Source organism: Canis aureus, chromosome 3 (assembly GCF_053574225.1).
Source record: "Canis aureus isolate CA01 chromosome 3, VMU_Caureus_v.1.0, whole genome shotgun sequence".
Classification (NCBI taxonomy): domain Eukaryota; kingdom Metazoa; phylum Chordata; class Mammalia; order Carnivora; family Canidae; genus Canis; species Canis aureus.
The window spans coordinates 27,146,882-27,172,708 of record NC_135613.1 but is presented as its reverse complement, the minus strand read 5'-3'; the positions used below and the strand labels follow the sequence as shown (position 1 = coordinate 27,172,708).

Here is a 25,827-nt window from a genome sequence, read left to right as displayed (position 1 = left end):
ACATGCAGCTCTGAAAATGAGCTAAGGGCCGCAGCAACACAGACAACCCTTCAGAATCAGAATGAACAGAAAAAGCCAGACACAAAAGAGCACACGCTTCTGATTCCAACACCCAAAGCTAAGCGAAACTGTAGCTTCCAGGGATGCACACCGCGGCCCGGAGCTACTGGGGGGGGGGGGGGGGGCGGGGGGCCTGCAGGCTGCCTCCCGTCCGCCTGGACCAAGGAGCTCGCGTCAGCCTCACGAAATGCCCTGCTTAGTTTCGTTGCCTTTTTTTTTCTCTTGGTAGTAAGACTTCCAGATGAGGAAGCAGTGCGTTGATGTAAGTCTGGGGCCATCTCCGCATCTGGCAGCATCTGGACACGCCAAGCAGCTCTGCTGTGCATCTCCTTGGCTCACCTGGGTTCACCGGCAGCTCGGCAGGCAGCTCCCAGCTCCAGCTGCTGGGATTTCCCTAGCACCCTGAGGACTTGCTCTTCCTCCGAACCCTGCGGCCACAACGCAGAGCGGTTAATGCCTCCAACCAGAGATCCCTCAGACAGAGGGGACAGGGAGCTGCTAGATAAATGTCCCAGCTGCCATCCTCCTGTAGGACATCATCGGGCTTCTCAGAGGCCCGACAGGACTGAGCCCCGTGGCCCGCGTGGGTGACCTACCTGGGTCATTTACATCTGCATTATTAGCTCTTCTCCTCCCCCCATGTCATGCCTGCTTCCTGGGACCACCTTCCCAGTAAACTAGCAGCTTTTGCAGGCAACAAAACTGACTCACGTGTGGATGTTACAGCGACAGAAAAAACCAGAAAGCAATGGACATAAAGGTCAAAATGGTGATTACGTCTTGGCAGGGGTTGAGAGAAGGGGTAGTGACAGAAGGCACGAGGGGGATTTCTAGGGAGCTGGAGAGTCTGCTCCAGACCTGCCTGTGGTAACTCGTGTGTGATAAATCCCTGAGCTGTTAACTTTGTCACATGCGCTTTTCTGTTAGATTTCATGATAAAGTTTACTTTATAAAAATTTACTAATTCGGGACACCTGGGTGGCTCAGTGGTTGAGCGCCTGCCTTCAGCCCAGGGCGTGATCCCGGAGTCCCAAGATCGAGGCCTGCATCAGGCTCCCTGCATGGAGCCTGCTTCTCCCTCTGCCTGTGTCTCTGCCTCTCTCTCTGCGTCTCTCATGAATAAATAAATATACTCTTTAAAAAAAAAAAGTTTACTAATCAATGGACATTCTTAAAATAAAAGATTAAAATAATTTGAAATTTTTATGTTTTAAATGAATTAATTGTATATACAGTGGTTACGTGTTAGAAATTTCCATTCAGGGCAGCCCGGCTCGCTCAGCGGTTTAGCGCCACCTTCGGCCCAGGGTGTGATCCTGGAGTCCCGGGATCGAGTCCCACGTCGGGCTCCCTGCATGGAGCCTGCTTCTCCCTCTGCCTGTGTCTCTGCCTCTCTCCGTGTCTCTCATAAATAAGTAAAATATTTTTAAAAATTAGGATAAGCAGATGAGGTTCAAAATGCACAAAATCCTTAGCGCAGGGCCCGGCTGCTAATCTTGTTTTAATAACAAGATTGTTATTAAAAACAATGATATTCATTTAAAAAAAAAAAAAAACACGTGGCTGTGTGCTCTGCAAGAAAAATGCATCACAAAGTAAAAAGAACAGTTCAGTCTCGGAACCATGAATCCTTGCAAGGTCAGAAAATGCTGGAAAAGACCCATGGCCTCTTCCGTCCACCGGTCCACCCGGTGCAGAGGAGCGCAGGACGCACAGGAGCGCAGGACGGCCGCGGCGGGCTCGCGCCCAGGCCCGCAAAGGTGAGGCTCTTCCACCACCTGGTGGACGCCCGGGGATGGCAGGTGCGCCGCGGGCCGTCGCTGCCCCGAGGCCGGCTCGGGAGCCTCCTCTACCGGCCGCCGCAGGCTCGCTCCGCGGGCCCAACCGCCTCGGGGCTGCAGAGGGGCTGGGGTCCCCTCGGTTCTCTCTTCCTGACCCGAGCCCTCTCAAAAGCCGTCAACCGACTGTGCGCCGTGAGCGGGGGGGTCAGGGAGGCACCAAGCCGGTGGGACCCGGGGTAACATCGAGTCCAGTGGGCTCCTGTGAACAGTCCCTTTGGACCTGACCCAGTCACTTGATATGACAGCCCTTGGCGTTGTCCTCACCCGGTCCAGGATGCTGTTTGGGAAGGGGCGGGGCTCGTGACCTCCTGGGATGGTCCCCACCCCAGACAGTCCCCGGATTTCCCCGTTCAGCTGTGAGGTCCGCGGGTGCCCTGCCTGGGCCAGGGGATCCCCTGGGTCTCTCCACCGGCCCCACCCGCTGCTGGGCGGGCCAACCTTCCGCACCGAGGTGAAGGGTCGCCCCCTCCGTGGGGACGTTGCCACTTTCAGCTCTGAGCAGAGTGCGCCACAGCCAGGCTGCTGCCACTGCCATGCATGGGCCAGCTTGGCCCAGAACAAAATCCTCCAGGACCGGGTGGGGCCCAGCCTTGACCGGCAGGGGGGCCCCTGGACCCAAGCCTCCTGGCTCTGTGCAGGGCCCAGGCGGGTGGGCTTCTCTTGTGCCCCCTCCAAAGATCCCTCCCTCTCCTTCCCTGCAGGCCTCCAGTCTCCACCTCTGACAAGGCGGGACATCTCATCCACAGGCAAGAAGACATGCCACCCTGCCATCAGGCCCTGGAGGGTTCTAATCTTGGAAGGTTCTAACTTTGGAAGGTTAAAAATGGTCAAAGGAATCTTTTTAAAGTCCTTTCTTTCTCCACAATGCCTAGATTTCAAGCCTTTTCTCTTGCTGTAAAATCCAATTTTGAACGCCAGAAATGAGCCATTAGCTTTTGTTCTCTTAGGGTCCCTCCCTCCCCTCCCCCACTCCCAGACTGATGGGAGCTAGAGAAGCAGCTGCCCAGCTGCTCTCCACACCCACTCCCTCCTCCTCCCTGCAGGGACCACCCATCCTGGCCTCCCTTGCTTGCCGGGTGTGTGGAGTCCCGAGTCCCCAGACAGTGGCCTGTGAGCAAGCAGACTGTGGGCCTCTGCAAGCCTGTCTCAGGCAGAGCTGACGTAGAAGGAGCCTGGGTCCCTGAGTGACTGCGTGGAGGCCCCCACTCCACCCAGCAGGAGCACCCCTTTGGACCTCCCAGGAGTCCCAGCTAAGCATCTATGGTGCGAAGCCCCTGAGATGTTGAGGGTTTTCAGTGAGGGCTGTGAGCTTTCTGCTAAGGAGCACGTCATTTGGGTATAAAAGCAAAATAGAAAAACACATTGGTATTTTCCCAAACTGTGTCTCCTATTTAGAGGAAAAAATAAGATAGAACCAGATATCTGATGGCTCATTCTCCTCTGCCTTGGCTGGAGACTGCTGAGACTCCTCCAGGCCTCAGGGGGACTCTCTCCCCTCCATCTCTCCTGCCCATGGCACCATCCACAGCTTGGCTGCAATTTGACCCCGTGGGCAGCTGATGCTCCATGGATCATCTCTGAGCTCCAGACCCCTACCTCTAGTGGCCTGGATGCCTCCTTCTGTCCCAAAACCAACCTGCAACTCTCACCCCATAGGCCAGCCTGCTGTTTTCCCAGTGAGTCAACATTCCTTCATCTGGGTGTTGAGCTGAAAACTTCTTGGCACCTCCCTCCCCCCTTCCCACACCTCCTACCCTCCATCTATCAAGTCCTCTTGCTTTTACCTCCTAGATGCCTAACCAATCTGCATCTCGGTCCCTCCACCATCACTCCCATCTTCTCCCACCTAGACCATTCTATAAGCTCCTACCTGGGGCACCCACTGGTCTCCTGGTCCCCTCCAACCCATTTTCCACTCTGAGCTCCATGATCTTTGCAAAATATGAATACGGTTTATGCCATCCAGTTCCCTGCACCAAACACTTCCAAGCTTCTCCTTGTTCTTAAAATATGACAGCAGCCCACGAGGCCTGCAGGCTGGGCCCAGTCTGCCTCTCCAGCCTCCCTGGCCCCCACTCACCCTGGCCTCTGCATCTCAACCCCACTGGTTCCTCAGTCCTGCACCCACCATGCCCTCTCCTGTCACAAGAGCTCAGCCCAAGTTGACGCCTCTGCCTGGAACACACTGCCCTCCTTACTCAGCTTTAGTGTGCTTCCCAAATGTCCTTTGTCCTCAACGGGCACCTGACCAAGGTGGCCAAATTCTCCCTACTATAAACTTTCATAGGGCCACATGCTTCCCCTAGAAATATTTTCCATAGTTATAATTTCACTACAGGCTATTTGCTCCATCATTATTTGATTCGGCCCACCTCATTTCTACCCCAGGCCCTTTGTTTTGTTTTTTATTTTTATTTATTTATTTTTTTAAAATTTTTATTTATTTATGATAGTCACAGAGGGAGAGAGAGAAGCAGAGACATAGGCAGAGGGAGAAGCAGGCTCCATGCACCGGGAGCCTGATGTGGGATTCGGTCCCGGGTCTCCAGGATCATGCCCTGGGCCAAAGGCAGGCGCCAAACCACTGCGCCACCCAGGGATCTCTGTTTTGTTTTTTAAAGACTTTATTTATTCATGAGAGACACAGAGAGAGAGGCAGAGGGAGACGCAGCCTCCATGCAGGGAACCTAATGCTGGACTCGATCCTGGGACTCTAGGATCACGCCCTGAGCCTGAGGCAGATCCTCAACCGCTGAGCCACTCAGGCATCCCTACCCCAGGCCCTTTGCACTTGCTCCTTCCTCTGCCTGGTATGACTTTCCCCCAGATATCAGCACGACTAGCCGCCTGGCCTCCTAGTCTTTCTTCAAATGTCGCCTTCTCAGTAAGGACCCTTGAACAACCCTATTTAAAACTGCAACCCTAGCTCCTTCTCTGGGAGAAGGCACACCACTAATCCATGTTATTTGTCTTGTTCAGCGCGTCTCTCCGTCTCTGCAATGCTGTGCCTCCGCGGCAGGAACTTCTGTCTGGTTTGCCCACGGCTATACACGCGGTCCCCAACACAGCGACTGGCACAGAGTAGGCCCCGGTACGTGCTGGGGATACGCGGAGGCGGTGGAAGCGGTCTAGGCAGGGCCAACTTATCCGACGGTGGGCTCAGGGCCTGGGGCCCCCGGTGCTTGCAGCGATCGCCAGAACAAGCGCATCTCCTAGGAGCAGGGGGAAGGTGAGAGCCTTGGGCCAAGGAAGAGATCCCAATACGTGGTGCTCTCGCCGTCATCCCTCCCCAGCACGTTCGGAAAGCGAGACGGTAATTTTTTGGCGGCGGCGGAGGGGGGTGCGCCTGGGGCCGGTCCGCAGAGGGGCCCCGGCGGCCGCGGGCGGCGGGGCGGGGCCGCTTGAAGGCTGCGCTGCGGGGACCGGCCGCGGGCGGCGCGGGATGCAGCGTGACGTCACGGCCCCGCCCCGCGGGGTGATGCTGCAGCCGCAGCGGCGGGCCGGGGGCTGCCGGGCGGGGACCCGGGCTGCGCGCGGGCCAGGCGGGAGCCCGGCCTCGGAAGGGGATGCCTCCTGTCTCGAACCGCAGGTACCCCCGCTCCCCGCGCCCTCCGCGCTGCCGCCGGCCTCGCGCTGGGCGCCGCGGCTAGGCCCCCGGGGAAGCCGAGTCCGGGATCGGGACCGAGGCTGGCCCGGAGACCTTTGTTCTTCCTCGATGTCTAATTCGTTGACCCGTAAATGGGGCCCCGGCGGCGCCTCCGGAGCGCGGGACCCTGGGCCCAGGGCCCGGGGGAGGGGAGCGGCGGGGCGGCAGATGGAGCTCGCGCCCGAATGTGCCGGCGCCGGTGCTCATCGGTGCCCGAGGCCTGGTCCCGGTCACCTGGGCAGGTGTCATCAGCTTCCGGTTCGCCTCCCGCCCGAGGCCGACCCTCCTGGCGGCGGGGGCTCCTGGTAGGCCCCCGTGGGCACCCCGGGATGAAGTTTAGGGTGACTTCATGGCCAGGGTTCCAGCAGGGCTCTTGGGCGGTTGCAGCAGGAGGCTGATCCCTTCGGTGCCTTCTGATCTCATCAGCCAACACGTAACTTCTCAGGTGGTTTCTGAGGTCACCTACTATACCATTTGTGTTTTTCAGCTTCTTTGGGAAGCAGAGTCGGGTGCTCACGAAACCCAAGTACAGTGTGTGCCTGATTAGGGCTTTCGGGGTCACTCGGTTGTCAGAGAGGGACAGGATTCCGGACAGCAGAAGTGAGGACCCGGCCACAATCGGTGACCAGCGCATCGAGCTCGCCCCTCGGGCCCTCACGGGCCTCCGCCGGCTTGGGACGGTTTCCTCGAAGTAGTCACTCTGAGCATTGGTGGCAGGAAGAGTAGGGAAGCCGTGTGGCCTCCCGGGCCGCCAGGTGTAAAGCCCGTGCCATGTAAAGAAGAGGAGAGACAAATGAGGAAATGATTCTGCTCATAATAGGGCCATTTTCAGCATTCAAATTGCATGGGCATTGTTTATTTTTTTATTGATAATTTGCAGTTTAATCTTCCCATACTAGAGTTGGAGGGATTCGTTACTTGGAACATCCTCTGTATTCAAGAAACACAGTGGGCACAGCACAGAACCTTTGTGGGGCCAAGGATATATAATATAATATAATATAATATAATATAATATAATATAATTTATATTATATATATTTTTTGGACTGAATGCTCATAGAGTGTGATCAGGATGGCCAGATGGTCTGGTAAATATCTGTATTTGTGTATTAAAATTCTGTTTCATTATTTTAAATTTCACTTTCATTTTCACTTTAAATTTCACTTTCATTTTTTAATAACATTCAAAAATGACTTTTAAGCATTCTTCTTAGAATAACCTTTCATGGATAGCTTTTAATAAATGTATTCTTGAAATGAAAATAGTAACACTGATCCCCCGATTTGAAAATGAACCCTCAGGGAAGACTTTTTCAAGTCCAGGTTTCATTTCTGGTTTTGCTGCTAGAGGTAAGGCAGCGGTCTGGTCTCATTTTTGCTAGGACAGGCCGCAGGCTGTGTTCTAAAGCCGGGGGGTGGTGGGCAGGTGACAAAGTGAAGCGATCACATCGTAGGCAGAGATATGAGCTATCCACATAATTCATTTTAAGTAAGGTCGAAAAGATTCCCCTTTTCAAAAATATGCTTCCACCATGCGCTGTTTAAATCTGAAATTCATCCAAAGTGGGCCTGGTTCTTCATTACAAAATGAAAGGCAAGGTTTCTAGTGCCTGTGCACTTAGGTTCACTTTATGGGGGTGGAATGGGATAGGAAAGGGTGGCGCCCTGTGCTGGAAGGGGGCGAGGAGCAGGGAGTGGGGGTGGGGCTGTGACCGGACAGGTGAGGTCAGGTCAAGCTCTCTCACACACCTGTGCTAAGGGGCTGCCTTCTGACTTTTAAGGAGATGGTCTTATTATGCAATGTTCCAACGGGCACTTTATTTCTGTAGTTTTAATGAGTGAATGAGTGAAGATCCAGGGAATGCTAACAGCCACTTGGGTTTTGGGGTTTTGTTCTTGTTTTTTTAAGATTTTATTTATTTGAGAAAGAGAGAGCACAAGCAGGGGGAGTGGCAGAGGGACCAGGAGAAGCAGACTCCCCTCTGAGCAGGGAGCCCGATGTGGGGCTCAATCCCAGGATCCTGGGAGCATGATCCGAGCTAAAGGCAGATGCTTAACCAACTGAGCCACCCAGGTGCCCTCACCTGGGTTTTTAAAGACAAGACTGGCCAAAGGACAGATTTTTCTGAGTATTTACTATGGGCTGAGCTAACACAGGAGGGAGAGAATCAAGAAGTTTAGCTTTATAAAAAAAGTAAGTTTCACTTAATCTTCATAAATGAATTCTTAAAAATTTATTTACTTTAGAGAGAGAGCATGGTGGGGTGCAGAGGGAGAGGGAGAGAGAGAATCTTAAGCAGATTCCCTACTGAACATAGACCTCCCCCAACGAGGGGCTCTTTTCTTCAAGATTTATTTATTTGTTTATTTATTTTAAAGAGAAAGGGAGCAGGGGAGGGGCAGAAGGAGAGGGAGAGAGAAACTCAAGCAGACTCCTGAGCATGGAGCCCAAGGTGGGGCCCAATCTCATGACCCTGAGATCATGATCTGGGCTGAAATCAAGATTCAGAAGCTTAACCAACTAAGTCAACCCAGTGGTTATGTTTTTAATGAAGTGTTATTTGCCTACACAATTCTTGGGTATCTCTGTTCCTGTTTTAGAGATAGCATGGTAGTTTTCTAAAGTCACAAGATAAGTTACAGAAATAAAAGCAGACTGGGTCTCTGGGTATGTCCTTCCCTGGCATCTCCGTATGAATCCATCTCTCAGCAGGGCCACAGGCCCTTCTTGGTCAGCTAATTCCTTCCTGATGGCTTCCTCTCTCACCTCGCTGACATGGTGCCCAACTGTTGCACATACAGCTCCTTTACACAGGTAGTTCCCCCTGTGTAGGACACCTTCCCTCTACTTTCCACCCAACTTGGGGGCAGGAACTTTGTCTTTCCTTTATCTTTATGGCCTCAGACTTGGTACTTAGTGCTCAGCCAAATGGGAGCATAGGTGGACAGGTGGACAGCTGGATGCATGGATGTTTGGAAAGGTGGATGGGTAGACAAGTAGATTAGAAGATGAGTGGGTGGATATGTGTTATGGGTGTGGTTGGATGGGTGGATAAGTAGGTGGAAGGGAGAATGGATGGATAGATGGATGGGTTGGTGGGTTAACACAGTGCTCTGAATCCTGCTAGAGTGTCTCTAAAGAAAATCACTTCCACCACTGGTGTCTTGCAAGCAGAAGGAAGACAATCCTTGCGTAGGGTGGTGGGGGAATTTAGGATACAAATCTGGAGTGATGAAGCATTTCCTGAGTGCTTCATAAAGAAGTTATGGACTTGTGATAGCGTGATGGAAGGTAGTAAGTTAATGTCAGGGATAAGGGCCTCATTTTTAAAGCTTAAAAGTAATTTTGAAAAAAAAAATCCTGTATATTGATCTTGGTAAATAACAAATGTCCTTATCAGGAAGCCCATCAATGTTGGGCATGTTGTCTTGGGTTTGGGGCCTACTTCTCAGGCAGGACTTCAAAGGAAATGTAGGCAATTACTGTTTTGTGAGGCAAATGAGGTGAGCTGTCAGAGGCCAGACGGAATCCTAGAAGGCTCCCCTCTGATGATTTTATCTGCCTCTTTACCTCTGATCTTGGTGGCCTTCCTCTCTCTATGCTTAATAAAATTGACATTGGTTAAAATGCACAGGTCAACATACTAGAATCTGTTCTTTTAATAGTTACAATCTCGATTAATTCCAAAGCAGTGAGAACCAATTGCACCTGGGGCAGGACTCTGTGTGGCCAATTGCAAACCCCAGGGGGTCTGGGGGCCTGAGGGAGACTAATTCCCCACCCAGGGTCCGGGCATTATGAAATTTGCTCTAAAAAATGATTTGAGGATGGAATATATCTATTTCTCACCCTCCGTGGTTCTTTTTGTCCCTCACTTGTGTGTGTGTGTGTGTGTGTGTGTGTGTGTGTGTAAGTGTGTGTGTGTACAGTATCCCTATTCAGGGAGTCATCTATGGCATGTGGGATTCAAGGTGTTTGGTTTATCTCTTTAAAGAGAGCATTTTCAAACACAGTAAGTCTCAGTTCTCCTGATGACTAAAAAATGTCATTCATCCGTTGGTGCTGTAAGGAAAGGCTGGGAACTAAATGCACGCATCTGCTTTTAGACCAGGGCCCCAGCCTCCCAGGAAGAGGAGACACAAGTGTTAGGCAAGGTGACCGCTGTGACTTTCCATCCCATGAAAGAAGGGTTGTCCCACGGCCGTGCGCAGGCGCTCAGGGTACCTGTAGGTGGGTCCTGCCCCAAGGCTGGGCTCCCCACCACTCTGCTCCCCTGGGACCTGCAGGCCAGGGCAGAGTTTGTCCTGAAATGAGCTGTGGGCCCTAAAATAGGCTGGCACCCCCTCAGAACCATGGGGTTCCTGGCCGCCCTCAGTTCCTAGGAGGCTCCTTGCTTGGCCCTCCTCATGGAGCCTCTTTAGGGGAAGGTCCCCTTGAGTTTTAGTGCAGGGACCTGCAGGACCAGGCTCCTCCCTCTGAGCAGGGACAGGGCCCCAGCTGTGGTCTCCTGAGCCACGTCGGACCCGGGCCCTGGCGACATCTTCCGCCAGCAGTAGGCCTCCTCTCTGGGGGCACAGCAGTCACCTCTAAGAACTCACCCCTCCTCATATGAAAAGGAGGAGCAGGTGCCAGTCGGGAGGGGGCGGAGGGAGCCACCTGGAAAAGCTGATTCTCACGGTGGAGGCTCCAGTGAGTAACTGCCGCCCCCGGACGGGCTTTCCCCACAGGAACACCCACCGGCCCCCCCTACGATGATCCCCCCGGCGAGCAGCACCCCTCCAGGAGAGGCCCTGTTCCCCAGTTTGGCTCCTCAGGACTTCTGGAGGTCTCAGGTCTCAGGCTACTCGGGGTCCGTTACCCGGCACATCAGCCATCGAGCCAACAACTTCAAACGGCACCCCAAGAGGAGGAAGTGCATTCGTCCTTCCCCGCCCCCGCCCCCCAACACCCCGTGTCCCATCGAGCTGGTGGACTTTGGGGACCTGCACCCCCAGAGGTCCTTCCGGGAGCTGCTCTTCAACGGCTGCATTCTCTTTGGCATCGAGTTCAGCTATGCCATGGAGACAGCGTACGTGACCCCTGTGCTCCTGCAGATGGGCTTGCCTGACCAGCTCTACAGTCTGGTGTGGTTCATCAGCCCCATCCTTGGTGAGCCCCAGCTCAGCCCCGCTGGTGGATGGCCTCCGGAAACCTATGGAAGCTTCCAGAAGCCCGAGTTGAAGCAGCTAGAGGGTCAAGGGAGGAGCAAGAGTTAAGTTCCACTCATTAGTTTGGGGTTGTGGGAAAACACAGGAAGGGTCACCACACCCCGTGTTTTAAGTGACTCCCTCCAAACAGGCCGTAGACCAGGAATTTCACAGACCCCAAGGATCACCGCCAACCTCACAGAGCTGTCACTGGAGGATCCAAGCAATGAATTTAGCCTAATGTGGTTTGGGTCTGGGCGGCCCTGGAATTTCTTGGATTGCCAAGGGAGCTCACGGCTGCTTAGTGCCTTGTAGGGGCCTAGGTAGAAAATCTGAACTGTTCCAAGAGTCTGTCTTTTGTTTTTCTAGCTTAGGGTTGTGTGCTCCAAGTTTCATCATCTATTTGTTTGACGCCCTGGGACCTTCCGGTGCAGGTGTTTGAGGGCTGGGACCAGGCTGTCTCTGTCCAGCCAGGTGTGCCCAGGGGACCCCAGCGATGACCTCTGAACTGCTCTCTTTCAGGATTCCTACTGCAGCCACTGTTGGGTGCTTGGAGTGACCGGTGTACCTCAAGGTTTGGAAGGAGACGCCCTTTCATTCTTGTCCTGGCTATAGGTCTGTTGTTTTGGAATTGAAATAAAGTGGAAAAAATAAAAAAAGAAGGAAAGAAAGAAAGAAAGAAAGAAAGAAAGAAAGAAAGAAAGAAAGGCCCCAACTGCTTCCTCTTAGCAAAATCTGACAGTGTTGACCCAGGCAGTGATGCAGATAATTTCACAGGCGAGGTGGCAGGGAGTGTCCAAACCCTGGCCTGAGTTAACTGCAACAAGTTATCACTGATTTTTTTAAAGAACAAGTTAATAAAGTTTATGTCATTGCCGCCCTGCTTGACAAAATAAAAATCCTGATCCGAGTGGGGAAAAAAACTCATGGTGAGTCTGCAGGTGACTTTTCCAATGGGCTCTGCTCGGTGTTTGGTGAAAAAGGCATCCTTGGGCCCTAGAGACTCCCCACTGAAGCGGCGGGTGCCGGGGCAGAGCTGCTCTGCGTTTCCTGGCGGCGTGACTCTGCTTCTCTGTCCGCAGGGGCATTGCTGGGCCTCTCGCTCCTGCTCAACGGCCGGGACCTGGGCACGGCGCTGGCCGACTCGGCCGACGACCACAAGTGGGGCCTCCTCCTGACCGTGTGCGGGGTGGTGCTGATGGACTTCAGCGCTGACTCCGCGGACAACCCCAGCCACGCCTACATGATGGACGTGTGCAGCCCCGCCGACCAGGACCGCGGCCTCAACATCCACGCCCTGCTGGCAGGTAGGTCTCCGGGCCGCGTGTGCACTCCCGCACGCCCTGGTGCAAAAAACAAGTCGATACAACTCCAATATATGGAAGAACGTGGCGTGCTTGAACATATGTATTTCAAACAATATTGTTCAGCAACACTATGGAGTGCTGATCTAGGCATGTACGTGTACGAACTATACGTGTAGCCACATATGTGCATGTGTAAGTATCCGTGCATGTGGTTATATGCGCGCTTTATTCTCATTGTTCGAGGAGTTAGGTTCTGTGGTCACCATGAGTCCTGAATTAGCCGGTCCTGAGTCACTGCCGCTAGGGAAACTACAGGGTCGGCTTCCTGTGAACCTCTGGTCACATATTCCGTCCCAAGCAACCGGTCCGTACCTAAACTTGTCCTATGTGTTTCAGTTTAAAGACACCTTTTGAACGTACATCATAGATTCACTAACAAGGAGCGCATGGCAACAGCACCATAACGCATGCCTGAGCAAGGCTTGCCAGACACACGTATTTGCTTCGTAAGACACATCACAGCCTTCTTGGACTTACGAACAAGAGACAGCTGTGCAGGGGCACCTGAGGGGGCTCAGTTGGCTAAGCGTCTGCCTCTGGCTCAGGTGATGATCTCAGTCAGGGTCTTGAGATCAAGCCCCATGTCAGGCTCCCTGCTCAGTGGAGAGTCTGCTTCTCCCTCTCCCTCTGCCCTTCCCCCTGCTTGTGCTCTCTCTCTCTCTCTCTCTCTCTCTCTCTGTCTCAAATAAATAAATAAAATCTAAAGAGAGAGAGAGAGAGCAGTACATCAGTGCTACATGTGGGGGCTGTTTTAAACAGTGATGTCACCAAAAAGGGGGGGGGCAAAAAATCTGCAGAAACGTGGCACCATATAGACTACAAAAAAGGTTGCTTGTTCCCAGTCTTGATGGTTGAAATAGGAAAGCAGAGCATCACCTTGTTTGGCCTCCTCTGGGACCTTGTGTGTCGGGCAACTCGGTTTTCGCTGCTCTGCACGTATCTGAGAGTGATTGTGTATGGAGTGTGGATTGACTGGGGTCACAGGTACATTTTAGTGAGCAGGTAAATTGGCAAATACAGATTCTGCACGTGATGAGGAGTCGCAAACACATGCGTGCCGCGTGCAACGGTGTGTGCTTGAGGCAAACGGGAGAAGGGTGCCCGCGGAGGTCAGATGGAGGCGGAATGACCAGGGAGCCCCAGGGCCTGTGCAATTAGAAGGGCGAGGATTAACCTCAGTGACTGCGCAGCACAGAAACCCTTCAGGAGAACTGACTGCAGGACACTCCGAGAGTTCAGTGTGATGTCTGCCCGTCAAAGTTTCCTATAAAATTCAGTACTTCCAGCGTTCTTACATAAAACACGTACCTTGTTCAAAATAAAATGCAATAAAGCAGTCCCTTTTAAAATAGCATTGGAGAGTATTTCTAAAGGTCAAGGGAAAGATGTAACAAGACCGGGTCTTTGAGGACCTGGGTGCGGAGGCAGGAGGCCCGCATGCGGCTGGAGGCCGGTTCCAGAACCTGGAAGCCTGAATCCGTTCTGGGCTTTGCCTCCTGTTCATTGTGTGACATTGGGCAAACTGCTCGGTCTGTCCAATCCCAGTTGGTTCTTCTAGCAAATGCCACTACTTGCCTCTACTTACACACATGCCGTACATCAGGGTCCAGGGAACTTCTGCAGGGGTCTCAGCCGGGCCAGTGCTGGGGTGTGGAGGGTAGCAAGAAGGGTTCTGCTTTTAACCTTATAGCCTTCTGTATTGTGTCTTTTCTTTAAAGATTTCTTTATTTTGGAGAGAGAGAGAGAGAGAGAGAAAGAGAGAGAGAGAGAGAGAGAAAGAGAGAGAGAGAGAGAGAGAACGCACAGGTGCCCGGGGGTGGGGGAAGAAGGGCAGAGGGAGGGAGACTCTCAAGCAGACTCCATGCCCAGCACAGAGCCTGACATGGGGCTTGATCTCAGGACCCTGAGATCATAACGTGAGCCGAAATCAAGAGTTCCTGCTTAACCAACGGAGCCACCCAGGAGCCCCTCTTTTCTTTTTTTATTGTGCTAAAATACACTTAATATAAAATGTACCATCTTAACCAATTTTAAGTGTACAGTTCGGTGGCGTCCAGCACATTCACACTGCGGTGCAGCCATCACCACCATCCACTCCCACACCTTTCTCATCCTGTAAAACTGAAACTCTGTCCGCTCTGAACTGAACCCTGACTCCCCATTCCCCACCTCCAGCCCCCAGGATCCCATCATATACTCTCTCTGTCTCTATAACTTTGGCAACTTTGAGTACCTCACATGGATGGCATCACACAGTACTTCTCTTTTTGTGACTGGCTGATTTCACTTGGGGTGATCCTCATCCCCGCCGCAGCAGGTGTCAGCATGTCCTTCATATATAAGGCTGAATAACACTCTACTGTGTGTCCTGATCCTATCTTGTTATCCTTTCACCTGCTGGTGGACGCCAGTGGCTCCCACGTTTCGGCTGTTGTGACTCGTGCTGCTACGAATAGGGGTGTGCAGATGTCTCTTCAAGACCCTGCTTTCAGTTCTTTTGGCTATAAACCCAGAAGTGAAATTACTGGATCATATGGTAATTCTATTCTATGTTTTCTGAGGAGCCTCCCTACGGCGTTCCGTGGCAGCTGCCCCGTCTTACACCCCACCAGCAGTGCCCCGGGCTCCTATTTCTCTACGTCTTTGCCAACACTTGTTACCGTTTTTGCTACGACCCATCCTCATGAGTTGAGGTGGGATCTCCTCGTGGTTTGGATTTGCATTTCCCCACAGGCTAGGGATGCTCTCTGTGTGCTTTTGGGCCCTCGGTATGTCTTCTTTGGAAAAATAGACACTAAATAGATATGTAAGTTCTTTGCCTTGTTTGAATCAGGCCGTTTGTTTTATCGCGGCTGAGTTGTTCACACGATTTCTTTCCTGTGAGAATACATTTGCTTCAGTCATTGTTTTTTATTATTTTTTTTAAACAAGTAATCCTTGTTTTTTCTTTTTCTAAGACCCCATTGATTTATTCATGAGAGACACAGAGCGAGAGAGACAGAGGGAGAAGCAGGCTCCATGCAGGGAGCCCAACATGGGACTCGATCCTGGGTCTCCAGGATCACAACCCCGGCCAAAAGTGGAGCTAAACTGCTGAGCCACCAGTCATTGTTTTTTAAAAAGTGATTAATAAAGGTCATCTCACAGCTGATGTTATTTAAGGGCCACAAAATAGCAATTATGTCTTCAAAAGAGGTGGGAGGAAGCTAACTGGGACCACAAACACGGGAAGGTAAGAATAAGAAGAGTCAGGAGCAGCATGAAATTCAAAGGCCCATAAGGACAGCTGGGGACAGATGAAGGGACCATAGGAGGAAACCATTAAGAAGTAGATTCAGGGCCACATGCCATCTTTAGGGACCTGGAGAAGGATGAGTTTTTCCGTAGAAGTCACAGCTTAAAAGTGGCTGGTTCTCCCCAGAGCAGAGGGTGACCAGATCACAGCAGCCGGTTGAAGACAGGTTCCTCTCCAGGAGCAGAGTTAAATGGAGAGAACTCGGCTCCCAACCAGGAGACGGGCTCAGAACGTTGCTGAACTCAAAATAGAACAACACACCAGATCCCTGGTGTAGCAGGGAAGGGGGCTGGAGGTGCTGGGGACGTGGGAACTTGGGAGCCGGCGGCGGCGGGGAGACCACACTTCCTGAGCTCAGTAGATGGGGTGCCGTTGGTGGGGTGCGAGGAGGCACCACCCGCGTCTTTACGCGGTGCCGCATGCATCAGTGTGCCGTGCACCTGCTCCCCGAGGCCGAGGCCGTGGGAGGCTGCAAGCAGGAGCAGAGGAAGGGCTCAGATCCCTGCAGCCCTGTTGCTCCCTGACGGCTTGCCGACCTGGAGGGCTAGTCACCGGGGTGGCCATTCTTGGTCACCAGTAGGATGCTGGCATCAGGCGAGTAAGACCGGGGTGGCCACGTGAATCCCCTCCGCCCAACTGTGTTAGAGACCAGATCTTCCATATTTGCCTCCCCCAAGGGGAATGTGACCCAGTGTAGAGACCTTCAGTGTTCCAGCAAGGCCACGTGTAAGTGGGACAGAGGTGGACAGGCGGTCACTGTGCCCCTTGCTCTGGAGCCAGGCAGGCCCGGTAGGTGGCCCTCGAGTGGGAGAGGGGGCACCCCGAGGGGGTCCTCCTGGGAATCCCATTCTCACTCTCACTTGTGCTGGGGTTTAGGAGGGACCGATGCTGTATCTGGATCCTCGCAGGGATTTGGCCACTTGAGTGAGACACAGAACCACGACTCTCGAGGGCCCCCCACCGAGGGTCTCCTGCCCCCACACCACCTGCGGGGGGTCAGCCGGGGACACTTAACTCTGCTTCTGTCCCCAGGCCTCGGAGGAGGATTCGGCTACGTGGTTGGGGGCATCCACTGGGACAAAACTAGCTTCGGGAGAGCCCTGGGCGGGCAGCTGAGGGTGATCTACATCTTCACCGCGGTCACCCTGAGCGTCACCACCGTCCTGACCCTGCTCAGCATCCCTGAGAGACCCCTGCGGCCCCCTGGCGAGAAGAAGGCCACCATGAAGAGCCCCAGCCTCCCGCTGCCACCGTCCCCGCCCGCGCTGTGCGAGGAAGGCGCGGGCGAGCCCCTGCCCTGTCCCCCGGCCCCCGGCCTCTACGCCGGCCTGTCCAGCCCCATCTCCCCGCTCAGCCCCCTCACGCCCAAGTACGGCAGCTTCACCAGCCGCGACGGCTCCCTGACGGGGATCAACGAGTTCGCCTCATCCTTTGCCACGTCCAACATAGACAGCGTGCTCATTGACTGCTTCACGGGCGCCCCCGACGGCGCCCCGCGGCAGGCCCTGAGCGTCAGCTTCCCCCGGGCCCCCGACGGCTTCTACCGCCAGGACCTCGGGGACAGGCGGGAGGCAGCCCTGGTCGGGGGGCCCGACGGGGACGTGCTGAGGGTGGGCTCCCTGGACACCCCCAAGCCACGCTCGGCCGGGATCCTGAAGAGACCCCAGACCTTGGCCCTCCCGGACGCAGCCGCAGGAGGGGGCCCCGACACCAGCCGCCGGAGGAACGTGACCTTCAGTCAGCAGGTAAAAGCGAGGGTGGGGGTAGGGGCATGGGACGGAGGGCACTGCGTGTCGTCCCCCTCAGCAGTTAGAGGGAGGGGGATTGTGGCTCCGGAAAGACCCCCCACCCCGAGCTCCTCCCCTGCTGGAGGCGTTGGAAGGTCGGTGGAACTAAGCCAACAAGGCCCGGGCGTGAGGGGTGGTGAGACTGGGCCCACCCCATCAGAGGGACGCTCGCTTGAAACGTGGTCATGTCTGCCCAAAGGCAGGTCAGGCCAGGAGGTTCCCGGGGTGACTCTGTCAGGAGCATCCTTAGTGTCGCCCCCAGTGTCCATGCGCTTGGGCTGTGGTGTCTGGTGCCAGCAGGTCTAAGTCTCCCCCACGGGTGGGCTCCGAACAGAACGCCTGGCAGACGATCCTGGGGCCTCCTGGGCTCCTGGAGGCTGTCAAAACTCTGGATTCTACAAGGTAGTGCGTGGCACAGTCAGTGCAGGTGAAGAACCTTCCAGAAGGCTGTTGGTGTCGTTTTTAGTGTAGGTCAGATGGGCTGAAAGGCCACCAACTGACAGGTGGGCTTTGAAGCAGCATCAGGGGCAGGAGGCCGCCTCAAACAAAAGAAAGGTTACCCTGACGCTTGAAGTGGACGTAATCGTCCTGGGGCCCACCTGCCCTCAGGGGACTCACAGGGTGAGAGAGGATTCCAGTAAGAATTTGGAGTTTCTTGAAAGGGAGTTCGACCTGCGGGGGCCCCAGGGAGGCGGGCAGCCCGGAGGCCGGGGAGCTCGGAAGCGCGGCCCCTGACCCGACCCGACCCGACTGGCGCCGGCGGCACCTGCGTGGGGCCATGTCTCCCGTGGAGCGGAGCCACACGGCGGGGAGGGCGCTGGGAGGGCGCTGGGAGGGCCTGTGCTCCGGGCAGGGCTGCCTCCCGGGGGGCAGATGCATTTTCTGTCCCCGGGGAAATCCTCAAGCACCTGTGTCTGGTTTGCTCTTCTGTGGGGCGCGTGGCGGCTGGCTGGTCGTCATGCCACCTCCACAGTCCCCAGGGAGGAACCGTCCTCCTGCGGAGGCACGTGGCATCCTTGTGGGGAAAGCTCGAGAACACCTCTGGAGCTCAGGACTGGAAAAGGCCTGCAGAAGCGAAAGTCGCTGGAAGGCTAGGGGGTCCGCGTATGGCCAGAACAGAGGTTCCCCTCAGGCCCCGAACCTCACCCTCCCTCACTGATGACAGGAGGGCTCTCGACCGGGCCTCTTGGCAGCCCCGCGTCATCCAGTGCCGCTTCACAACGTCCCACCTGGCTTCGGGACCCGGTCCTGTAGTTGTGGTCGAGGCTGTCGTCGGAGTCCTCTCTTCCAGTTCCATCCCCAGCGGGGTACCACTTAGGAGGCAGCTCCTTGAGGAGAGTCAGTCACGGGCCACAGGCACGCGGCCGGCCTCGGGCGGGCACAGTGGTGGCCTTTTAGCCTCCTCCTCCTCCGCCGGCAGCCACGGTGACGAGCTCCTGGGTCGTGGCTGCCTGGGGACCCCGTGCCGTGGGCTCTTAGCTGCCCCGCGTGCCCCCGCTGGCGACAGCAGCCCCAGTGCCCCTGTGGAGCCAGGGCAGCGCCGCTTGCAGAACCGGAGGTCACCTGGCTGGGGTCTGCACCAGCGACCCAGGCGAGCGACCCCGGAGCGGCGCCCCCTCGTCCTGGGGCAGTGAGCAAAGCAAATCAGTGAGCGGGTGCGTGTGGGGGGCTCCCGGGCCCCCCGGAGCAAGCAGCCCCGCGCCCAGGGCCGAGGTGAGTGCGTCTGCTGCCTGCACCTGCTCAGGGCCCCGCGGCCTCTGTGGGGGTCGGGCCCGCCCGGGGGACCTCTGAGCAGGTCGCCAGCCGCCCCAGCCGCCCCCCGCGCCTTACTCTGGCTGAGCGCACGGGGCTCTTGGGACATCAGGTTCGGACTGGCCCTTATTTCTTGTATTTCCAATGTCTCTCATGTTCGAGCGGGTAGTCACCCGCGCTCGGTGGCACCCATCTCTCATGCCGCGGCCAAAGGGTGGGCGCGTCCTCGGGTGCCCCGTGGCTCAGGGCGCCGCTCGGTGCCGGGCGTTCAGCTGGCACCACCAGGAGGGCGCCGTGCGCGGCCCGTCCGCTTCCCCTCGCAGCCGAAGCCGCGCTCGGTGGCGGCCCGCGCGGGAGCCCTGGCGGGAGCTCTGCGGCCTTCCTTTGCAGGTGGCCAATATTTTACTGAACGGCGTGAAGTACGAGAGTGAGCTGGCGGGCTCCGGCGAGCCGGCGGGGCAGCCTCTGTCCATGAGGCACCTCTGCTTCACCATCTGCCACATGCCCAAGGCACTCCGCAACCTCTGCGTCAACCACTTCCTGGGTGAGCTCTCGGCAAACCTCGCCGTGCTCTGCGTGTCACCCCCCGCCGCCCCCCCCCACCCCCCGGCTCACGCTTTGCGATGGGGACATGCCGGGGACACGGCTCCCCGACCCCGGGCTCCCTCCCCAACCGGCCTCCCGGGAAGCCCCGGAGCCCCACGTCCCGTCCTGGGGTGGGGGCGACATCGCCCATGCGTGTAGACTCCCTAGGTCCCATCAAGGGGAGGACGTGGTGTCGGGTGCCCCGGGGGGCTTCTCTGCAGGGGGCCAGACCGGTAGGTGCTCGGGGCCGCCCCGAGTGACGCCAGGTGCTCGGGCCGGAGGCACACCCCTTCCCCCCCCGGCCGACACCTGGTCTCCGCAGAGCCCGAATTCTCCCTACCAAGAGCTCTTCGGACAGCTCGCACCTCAGGGACGGACGCCACCGGTGGGGCTTGTACCTTGAGCCCGTCTGGGCCTCACTAGTGTGTTAGAGCCGAGGCGGCCGCACATACAGACACTCGCACGTGCCTGCCCGTGCCTGGCTCTGGCCTTGAGCCCCAGGCCTGACATTCCGATTGCCATTTCATTCCCTTCGGGATCTCCCTGCCGTCAGGTTGTTGAACCTCTGAGGATGATTAGGAATTTGAGATACTCTCGGGCTCTCCAATACTGTGGGATATAAATCAGGATGTCTTTCTGGAAGGCCATCTGGCAACAGGCAAGAATCTTAAAAATGTCCATAACCTTTATCCCAGTGACCCTACTCGATAGTCTGTGCAAGGCCATAAACAGAAATGTTATCGAGAATCTATGTACCAGGTATTAGTCACAGCAGGACGGATAACAGCCAGACGCCGGGAAGCAGGGGTGCGGGGTGGGGGGTGCAGGCCCAGCAGCGGGAGAAGGGGTCCAATATATTAATGTTGTGCCCACTTTGTGCAGCCCCGTGCTGCCGGTAACACGGGCTGTTTGAGAATACTCGCTGGCTTAGGAAGTCGTGCATGGTAACGTTTGGGGTTCAAGAGGTCCCACAAGTGCCGTCCTCCCTTCCTCTACCGACAATGGAACTGACGCAGGAGCCCCGCGGTTCCTTCGTCCGAGAAGCCTGTGGGCCTCTGGCACCATTTGCACTTCCTAGCCTGCCGCTCTCGGCTAAGTGCCAGCCTGTCATGCCAGGGGCTGTGGCTCCACTGGCATTTTCTTGTCCCCTTGCAGAGAGGCGAGTGGGAGCAGGATGAGGCGGTTAGAAGGAGTGAGGGCTTCGCTCCCTCCGGGCCATAGTGTTCAGAGAAAGAGCAGAACATGATCTCTCAGGCAACAGAGCTTGTGTATATGAGGATACACATTTGCTTTAAAAAAGACTGGTAGGGGACCTGCAACGTTTTAACAGAGGTAAAGTGATCTCTGGGTGTGAGGCTGTAGGTAATTTCTTCGTTAGGTTTTGAAGCCATAAAAACCATGTATTACTCTGTATTTGGTAAAACCACCTATTGGCGAAAGAAGAGGTGGTGGCAGCATCTTCGCCGGCGGTCACCAGCCCTTTCCCCTCCCAGGGTGGCTCTCATTTGAGGGGATGCTGCTCTTCTACACGGACTTCATGGGTGAGGTGGTATTTCAGGGAGACCCCAAAGCCCCGCACACGTCAGAAGAATATCGGAAATACAACAGCGGCGTCACCATGGGCTGCTGGGGGATGTGCATCTATGCCTTCAGCGCTGCCTTCTACTCAGGTACCCGCGCCCCAGGGAACAGGTGGGGGTGGGGGCCCCTTGTGGGTATGACAGCTTTAGTCCTTGGAATACGTTGAGTGGAGGGAGGTCTGTGACTTCATGATCGCAGGCAGAGCATCCCAATTTGGGGGACACGGTCATGGGACCAGTTGGGGCCAGCGGGGTGGCACTGCCCTGTGCTGGGCGATGGGGACCGGTGTCTATCCAGACCTGAGTAAGCTGGCAGGCAGAAAGGCCAGGCCCATAACTGAGGGCAAAGGGGAGCCCTAGGGACAAACACCGAGGTCACCCCCAGGCCGGTGGGCTGTCTGCCCACCCCCTCCACCCTTCCCACATTGGTTCGTGTGGCAAGTGGTCCAGAAGGAGGGGAGGAGCAGGTGAGAACAGGGTAGGGGGGGCAGACGGGAGGGCATGTGGGGAGAGCCCAGGCCAGAGGCTGAGCTGACCCTGAGGTCTGCAGGGGGGACCATAGGGGACACAGGAGGCCGAGCTGGATCCCTGCAGGGTGCCAGTGACCATCCCAGTGGGGACCTGGGTGATGGTGCCACCAGCAACTGTCATCTTGGGGTCAGCCCGCATGTTCCGTCAAGGGCCAGAGAGGGGGTGCTTTCGGCCTCGCAGGCCACATGGCCTCTGGGGAACCCCTGGACCCTGCCCTAGTGGCTCGGAGGCCACCACGGACAAGATGTTTGTCTAACAAGTGTGTGCGGTCAAGTCCCAGTAAAACTTCCTTTACGTTCAATAGGAATTGGAATTTCATATAATCTTCATGTGACACGAAATACTTGTCTTCTTTTGATTTTTCAAAACCATCTAAGAATATAAAAACCATCCTTAGCCCCGGGTGCTGTCCAGGCGGTGCTCCGGCCTGCTGGATTTTGCCTCCTGTCCTGTGTCCTGCCCCCCAAGCCTGTTTGGTGTTTTGGACTTTTGGCCCAAGATCCCTTCACCTGCACCCCCTGCGGCCTGCCGTCCCCTGGACCACGCTGGCCTGGGCACCCCTGGAACTGATGCCCCCCGCTCCCTCTCTGCAGGCTTTCTAGTGTGGGGCGAGCCACGTGCCAGACGTAGGCCCAGTCCCGGGGAGGTGGCCCAGGGAAACAGAGTGCCTGGGGCCACCGGGCAGAGCGTGACGCTCACCTTCTTTTCCGGCCCGCAGCTATTCTTGAGAAGCTAGAAGAATACCTCAGCATCCGCACACTGTACTTTATCGCCTACCTGGCCTTTGGCCTGGGGACTGGGCTCGCCACCCTGTCCCGGAACCTCTACGTGGTCCTGTCACTCTGCATCACCTACGGGATTTTATTTTCCACCTTGTGCACCCTGCCCTACTCACTTCTGTGCGATTACTACCAGAACAAAAAGGTAAGTGCTTCCATTTCTCTGCCTCGGGTCCTGAAAAGGCCGGCCAGGACCTGGCCTCCCCCTCCCAGCTGCCTGGAGGAACCCTACCTGAGTAATGGCCCTGGGAGCAGCTCCACGACGGGAATGAGGGGCCCGATCACACGCTAAGAATGTCCAAGCTGGGGCCCACGGAGCAGAAACCCGAGTGGGTTACTGCCTCCGTTGGTGCCGCATTTGTTGGGGAAGTTGGGCGGCGAGGAGGGAGCAAGGGGAGGCTCACCCCTTCGTGTCCCCTGCTGTCACGCTTCGGGGCCACCTGTTAGCCTCGGGTGAGGCGAGCGAGCCACTCACCTGGGACACAAAAGAACTCAGTGATCAAGGTCAAGAATAGGTTAGCACAGTATTTCTAAAAAAGAGAATTAGTGCCAAAACTCCATGCTGAACAAAATATCAGAACTTCAAGACAAGGTTAAATCACATCTCCGTGCCACACCACAGTGCAGATGGAGGCAAAAGGAAAAATCAGGAAAATCCATCCTGTCTTTATACAAAATTTTGACATTTTGCTCGGCATGGATCCTCCTCTGACAGCTTTGCTGAGATAGGAGTCACGGTACAACCTCGTACGGTTCACCCATTTCAGGTGTGCAGTGTACTCTGAGTTGTGCGATCACCGCCACAATCGATACAGGACACTTTCGTCACTCCCAAAAGAAACCCCGTACCCATGAGCCATCGCCCTCCCTGTCCTTCGAGCCCAGGCCCCACCACCCCCGCTCCTCTGCACTTGTCTGTCATGGAGACAAAATCATGCCACATGTGGCCTCCGTGTCTGGCTTCTGTCATGGGCGACCTGTTTCCAAGGAGCATCCACATCGTAGCGTGTCAGGCCTTTGTTCCTTCTTGTGGCCAGTAGTGCTCCTGTCGAAGGTTTTTTGCAGTAACTTGGAGATTTAAAGTACTGTATTAAAAGATCACCTTGACACCTGGGTTTCTTGCACCCCCTTTTAATTTGGGGCTCCTGTCGCCTCCCCCAGGCCTGGCCCCAGAGGCATCCTGAATTGTTTTAGGGGGTTTGGAGTGTCTGATGACTTCAGCAGGGGCCAGCTCGGAGCACAGCATTTTTTTGTGAGATGTCAAATTGGCCTGGAGCCCCTGGGTCCCTGGGTGGTAGCTGTAGCAGTCCCTCCAGACCCTTCTCTGCCAGCAGCTGGACTCCTGGCCCCACGTCAGGCAGGGGTCACGAGGACGGCACTTCCCCCTGGAGGGGACGGGGGACATAACTGTGACTGCTGCACCCCAGGGACTAAGAAGGGGAGGGGACGTGAGCGGTGCTACCCCTGCTGGCTGGTGCTGTCCCCCTGTCAGTCCCCTGCAGCCCCAGAAACCCCTCGACTGGGAAGAACAGATGGGCCAATTCTTGGTAGGAAGGGCCACCCTAACTGAATGTGGTCAGGCCCCTGGAAGCCTTGGGCCTCTTGCTCATAGAGTCTTCTAGACACTCACACTCCTGTGAGTCTCTGTTCAGCTGCAGGCTCAGGGCTGACCTGTGACCACCCCGTCACAGCGGCCTTGCTGACTGTGTGCAGACACAAGGGATGGAAGGGGAGGCCAGTCTCCCTGGGACACATGAGGTGTGCATCCACAGAGCCGTCCCCGGGGTGGGGGCCGCACCGGTGTCTGCTGGCCCCCAGGTGGAGAACACACTGTATTTTGTGGGGGTGGCGCCAGCCGTAGCTTCGGTGGGTGAGGGGGGCCTGTGCTGGGGAACAGAGTGAGGGGACCCACCCTGCCTCCTGCCACCATTGCTCCTGCAGCCCCGGTGGGGTGCGTGCGTGGCAGGGAGGGAGGGTGATGTGTCCACCCCAGAGGCCATGAGGACCTCGGGAAAATGGGCCAACAGACCAGACCCAGAGACTGTGAGGGTATTTCAGAGTGTGTGGGCATCGTAGCTGACAGAGGTCAGGAAAGGGGACGAGCCGGGACGCAGAGTGCCAGCCAGCCTGGCAGGTTGCCGGTCTTTCAGGGGAGAAGGCAGAGAAGTCCAGGCTCCCTAAGCCAGAGAGAGCCTTTGTGCCGCCGAGGCCTGTGGGAACACAGCCCTTCCGCTCCTGTTAGTCATGGATTCTTTTCAGGGCCATCATCTCTCTGAACACAAATATTATTAAACTCTTGGCTGAACTCCCTGCACATGTCAGTGCCGGAGAATGTGAGCCCGCTGCACGCGGGCCTCGTGGGTCCCCAGGCCTGCAGGAAATGTGGGGCTTGGTGGGCACCTTGCTGCCCAGGTGTCCCGCTGATGTGTTTCTCCTTCTGGATCAGTTTGCAGGGTCCAATGCGGACGGCACCAGGCGGGGCATGGGCGTGGACATCTCCCTGCTGAGCTGCCAGTACTTCCTGGCCCAGATTCTGGTCTCCCTGGTGCTGGGGCCTCTGACCTCGGCCGTGGGCAGCGCCAATGGGGTCATGTATTTCTCCAGCCTGGTGTCCTTCCTGGGCTGCTTGTACTCCTCCTTATTTGTCGTTTATGAAATCCCTCCCAGCGATGCCACCGAGGAGGAGCACCGGCCCCTCCTGCTGAACGTCTGACACCCCGGAGCCTCAGCTTTGGCCTCGAGCCTGTGCCTGGGGGTCTGGAGCCGTCCAGCCAGTGGGAAACCCAGGGCCTTGGTGGACGCAGGACAGGTCTCCTGTGGAATGTACATATGTGATAAAACAATAAACAGCAGCAGCGAAGCCTATGGTTTCTAGTTGGGGCTCTCCCGAGGGTGGAAGGTTACCTAGGGAGCCGGCTGCTCTCTATGGGGCCTTGGGGAGGGGGCTGTGAGAATCACTCACTGACAGTAGACGTGTGACTCAATCGTTCTCAACTGGCGGCGATTTTGCAACCCCCTCCCCCCACCGACCCGGAGAAGACACTTGGCAATGTCTGGGATCGTCACAACCTGGGTGGGTGCCTGCTGTCCACAGATGCCTTAAACCTTGTACAGTGCACAGGACAGTCCCCACAATGTAGACTGTTCCAGCCCCTGACGTCAATCGCACTGAGGTGCAGAGAACCTGATCTAACTGTGCGTTGCATCCCAGAATGGAGTTAGAATATACGACGTGTTTGGGTCAGAAGGCCTTGTATTCATTCACTCATCCATTCTCCCACCCACCCACCCACTCATCCATATATCCATCCATCCATCCACCCACCCACCCACCCTACAGATACCCATCGAGTGCCCTGGGTGTGCAGGCAGTGGTAGGTGCTGGGGTCCAACTGTGAGCAAGTCTCTGCCCTC

General features: G+C 56.0%; 1 protein-coding gene and 1 long non-coding RNA gene across 12 annotated transcripts in view; both read left to right on the top strand.

Annotated features, from left to right (window-relative positions):
* Positions 1-1,460, top strand: part of LOC144310420 (uncharacterized) — a 61,884-nt gene extending 60,424 nt beyond the window's left edge. Inside the window, exon 6 of the long non-coding RNA XR_013376139.1 lies at positions 290-1,460. This is a non-coding gene — a long non-coding RNA (uncharacterized LOC144310420). The remainder of the gene's footprint in view (positions 1-289) is intronic.
* A 437-nt stretch (positions 1,461-1,897) lies between these two features.
* Positions 1,898-25,273, top strand: SLC45A1 (solute carrier family 45 member 1). 11 transcript variants are annotated; one of them, XM_077891348.1, is made up of 12 exons: positions 1,898-2,033; positions 2,603-2,647; positions 4,881-4,992; positions 5,090-5,214; positions 10,279-10,801; positions 11,260-11,352; positions 11,820-12,044; positions 16,432-17,144; positions 19,329-19,482; positions 21,017-21,193; positions 22,353-22,558; positions 24,860-25,273. In XM_077891348.1, the coding sequence occupies exons 5-12, from the start codon at positions 10,303-10,305 to the stop codon at positions 25,124-25,126; spliced, it is 2,334 nt and encodes a 777-aa protein (XP_077747474.1). In that variant the 5' UTR covers positions 1,898-2,033; positions 2,603-2,647; positions 4,881-4,992; positions 5,090-5,214; positions 10,279-10,302; the 3' UTR covers positions 25,127-25,273. The 11 variants fall into 11 exon arrangements, with proteins under 11 accessions (XP_077747474.1, XP_077747470.1, XP_077747475.1 ...); XM_077891344.1 differs by having other exon boundaries at positions 2,603-2,717; XM_077891349.1 differs by lacking the exon at positions 5,090-5,214.
* The last annotated feature ends 554 nt before the right edge of the window (positions 25,274-25,827 follow it).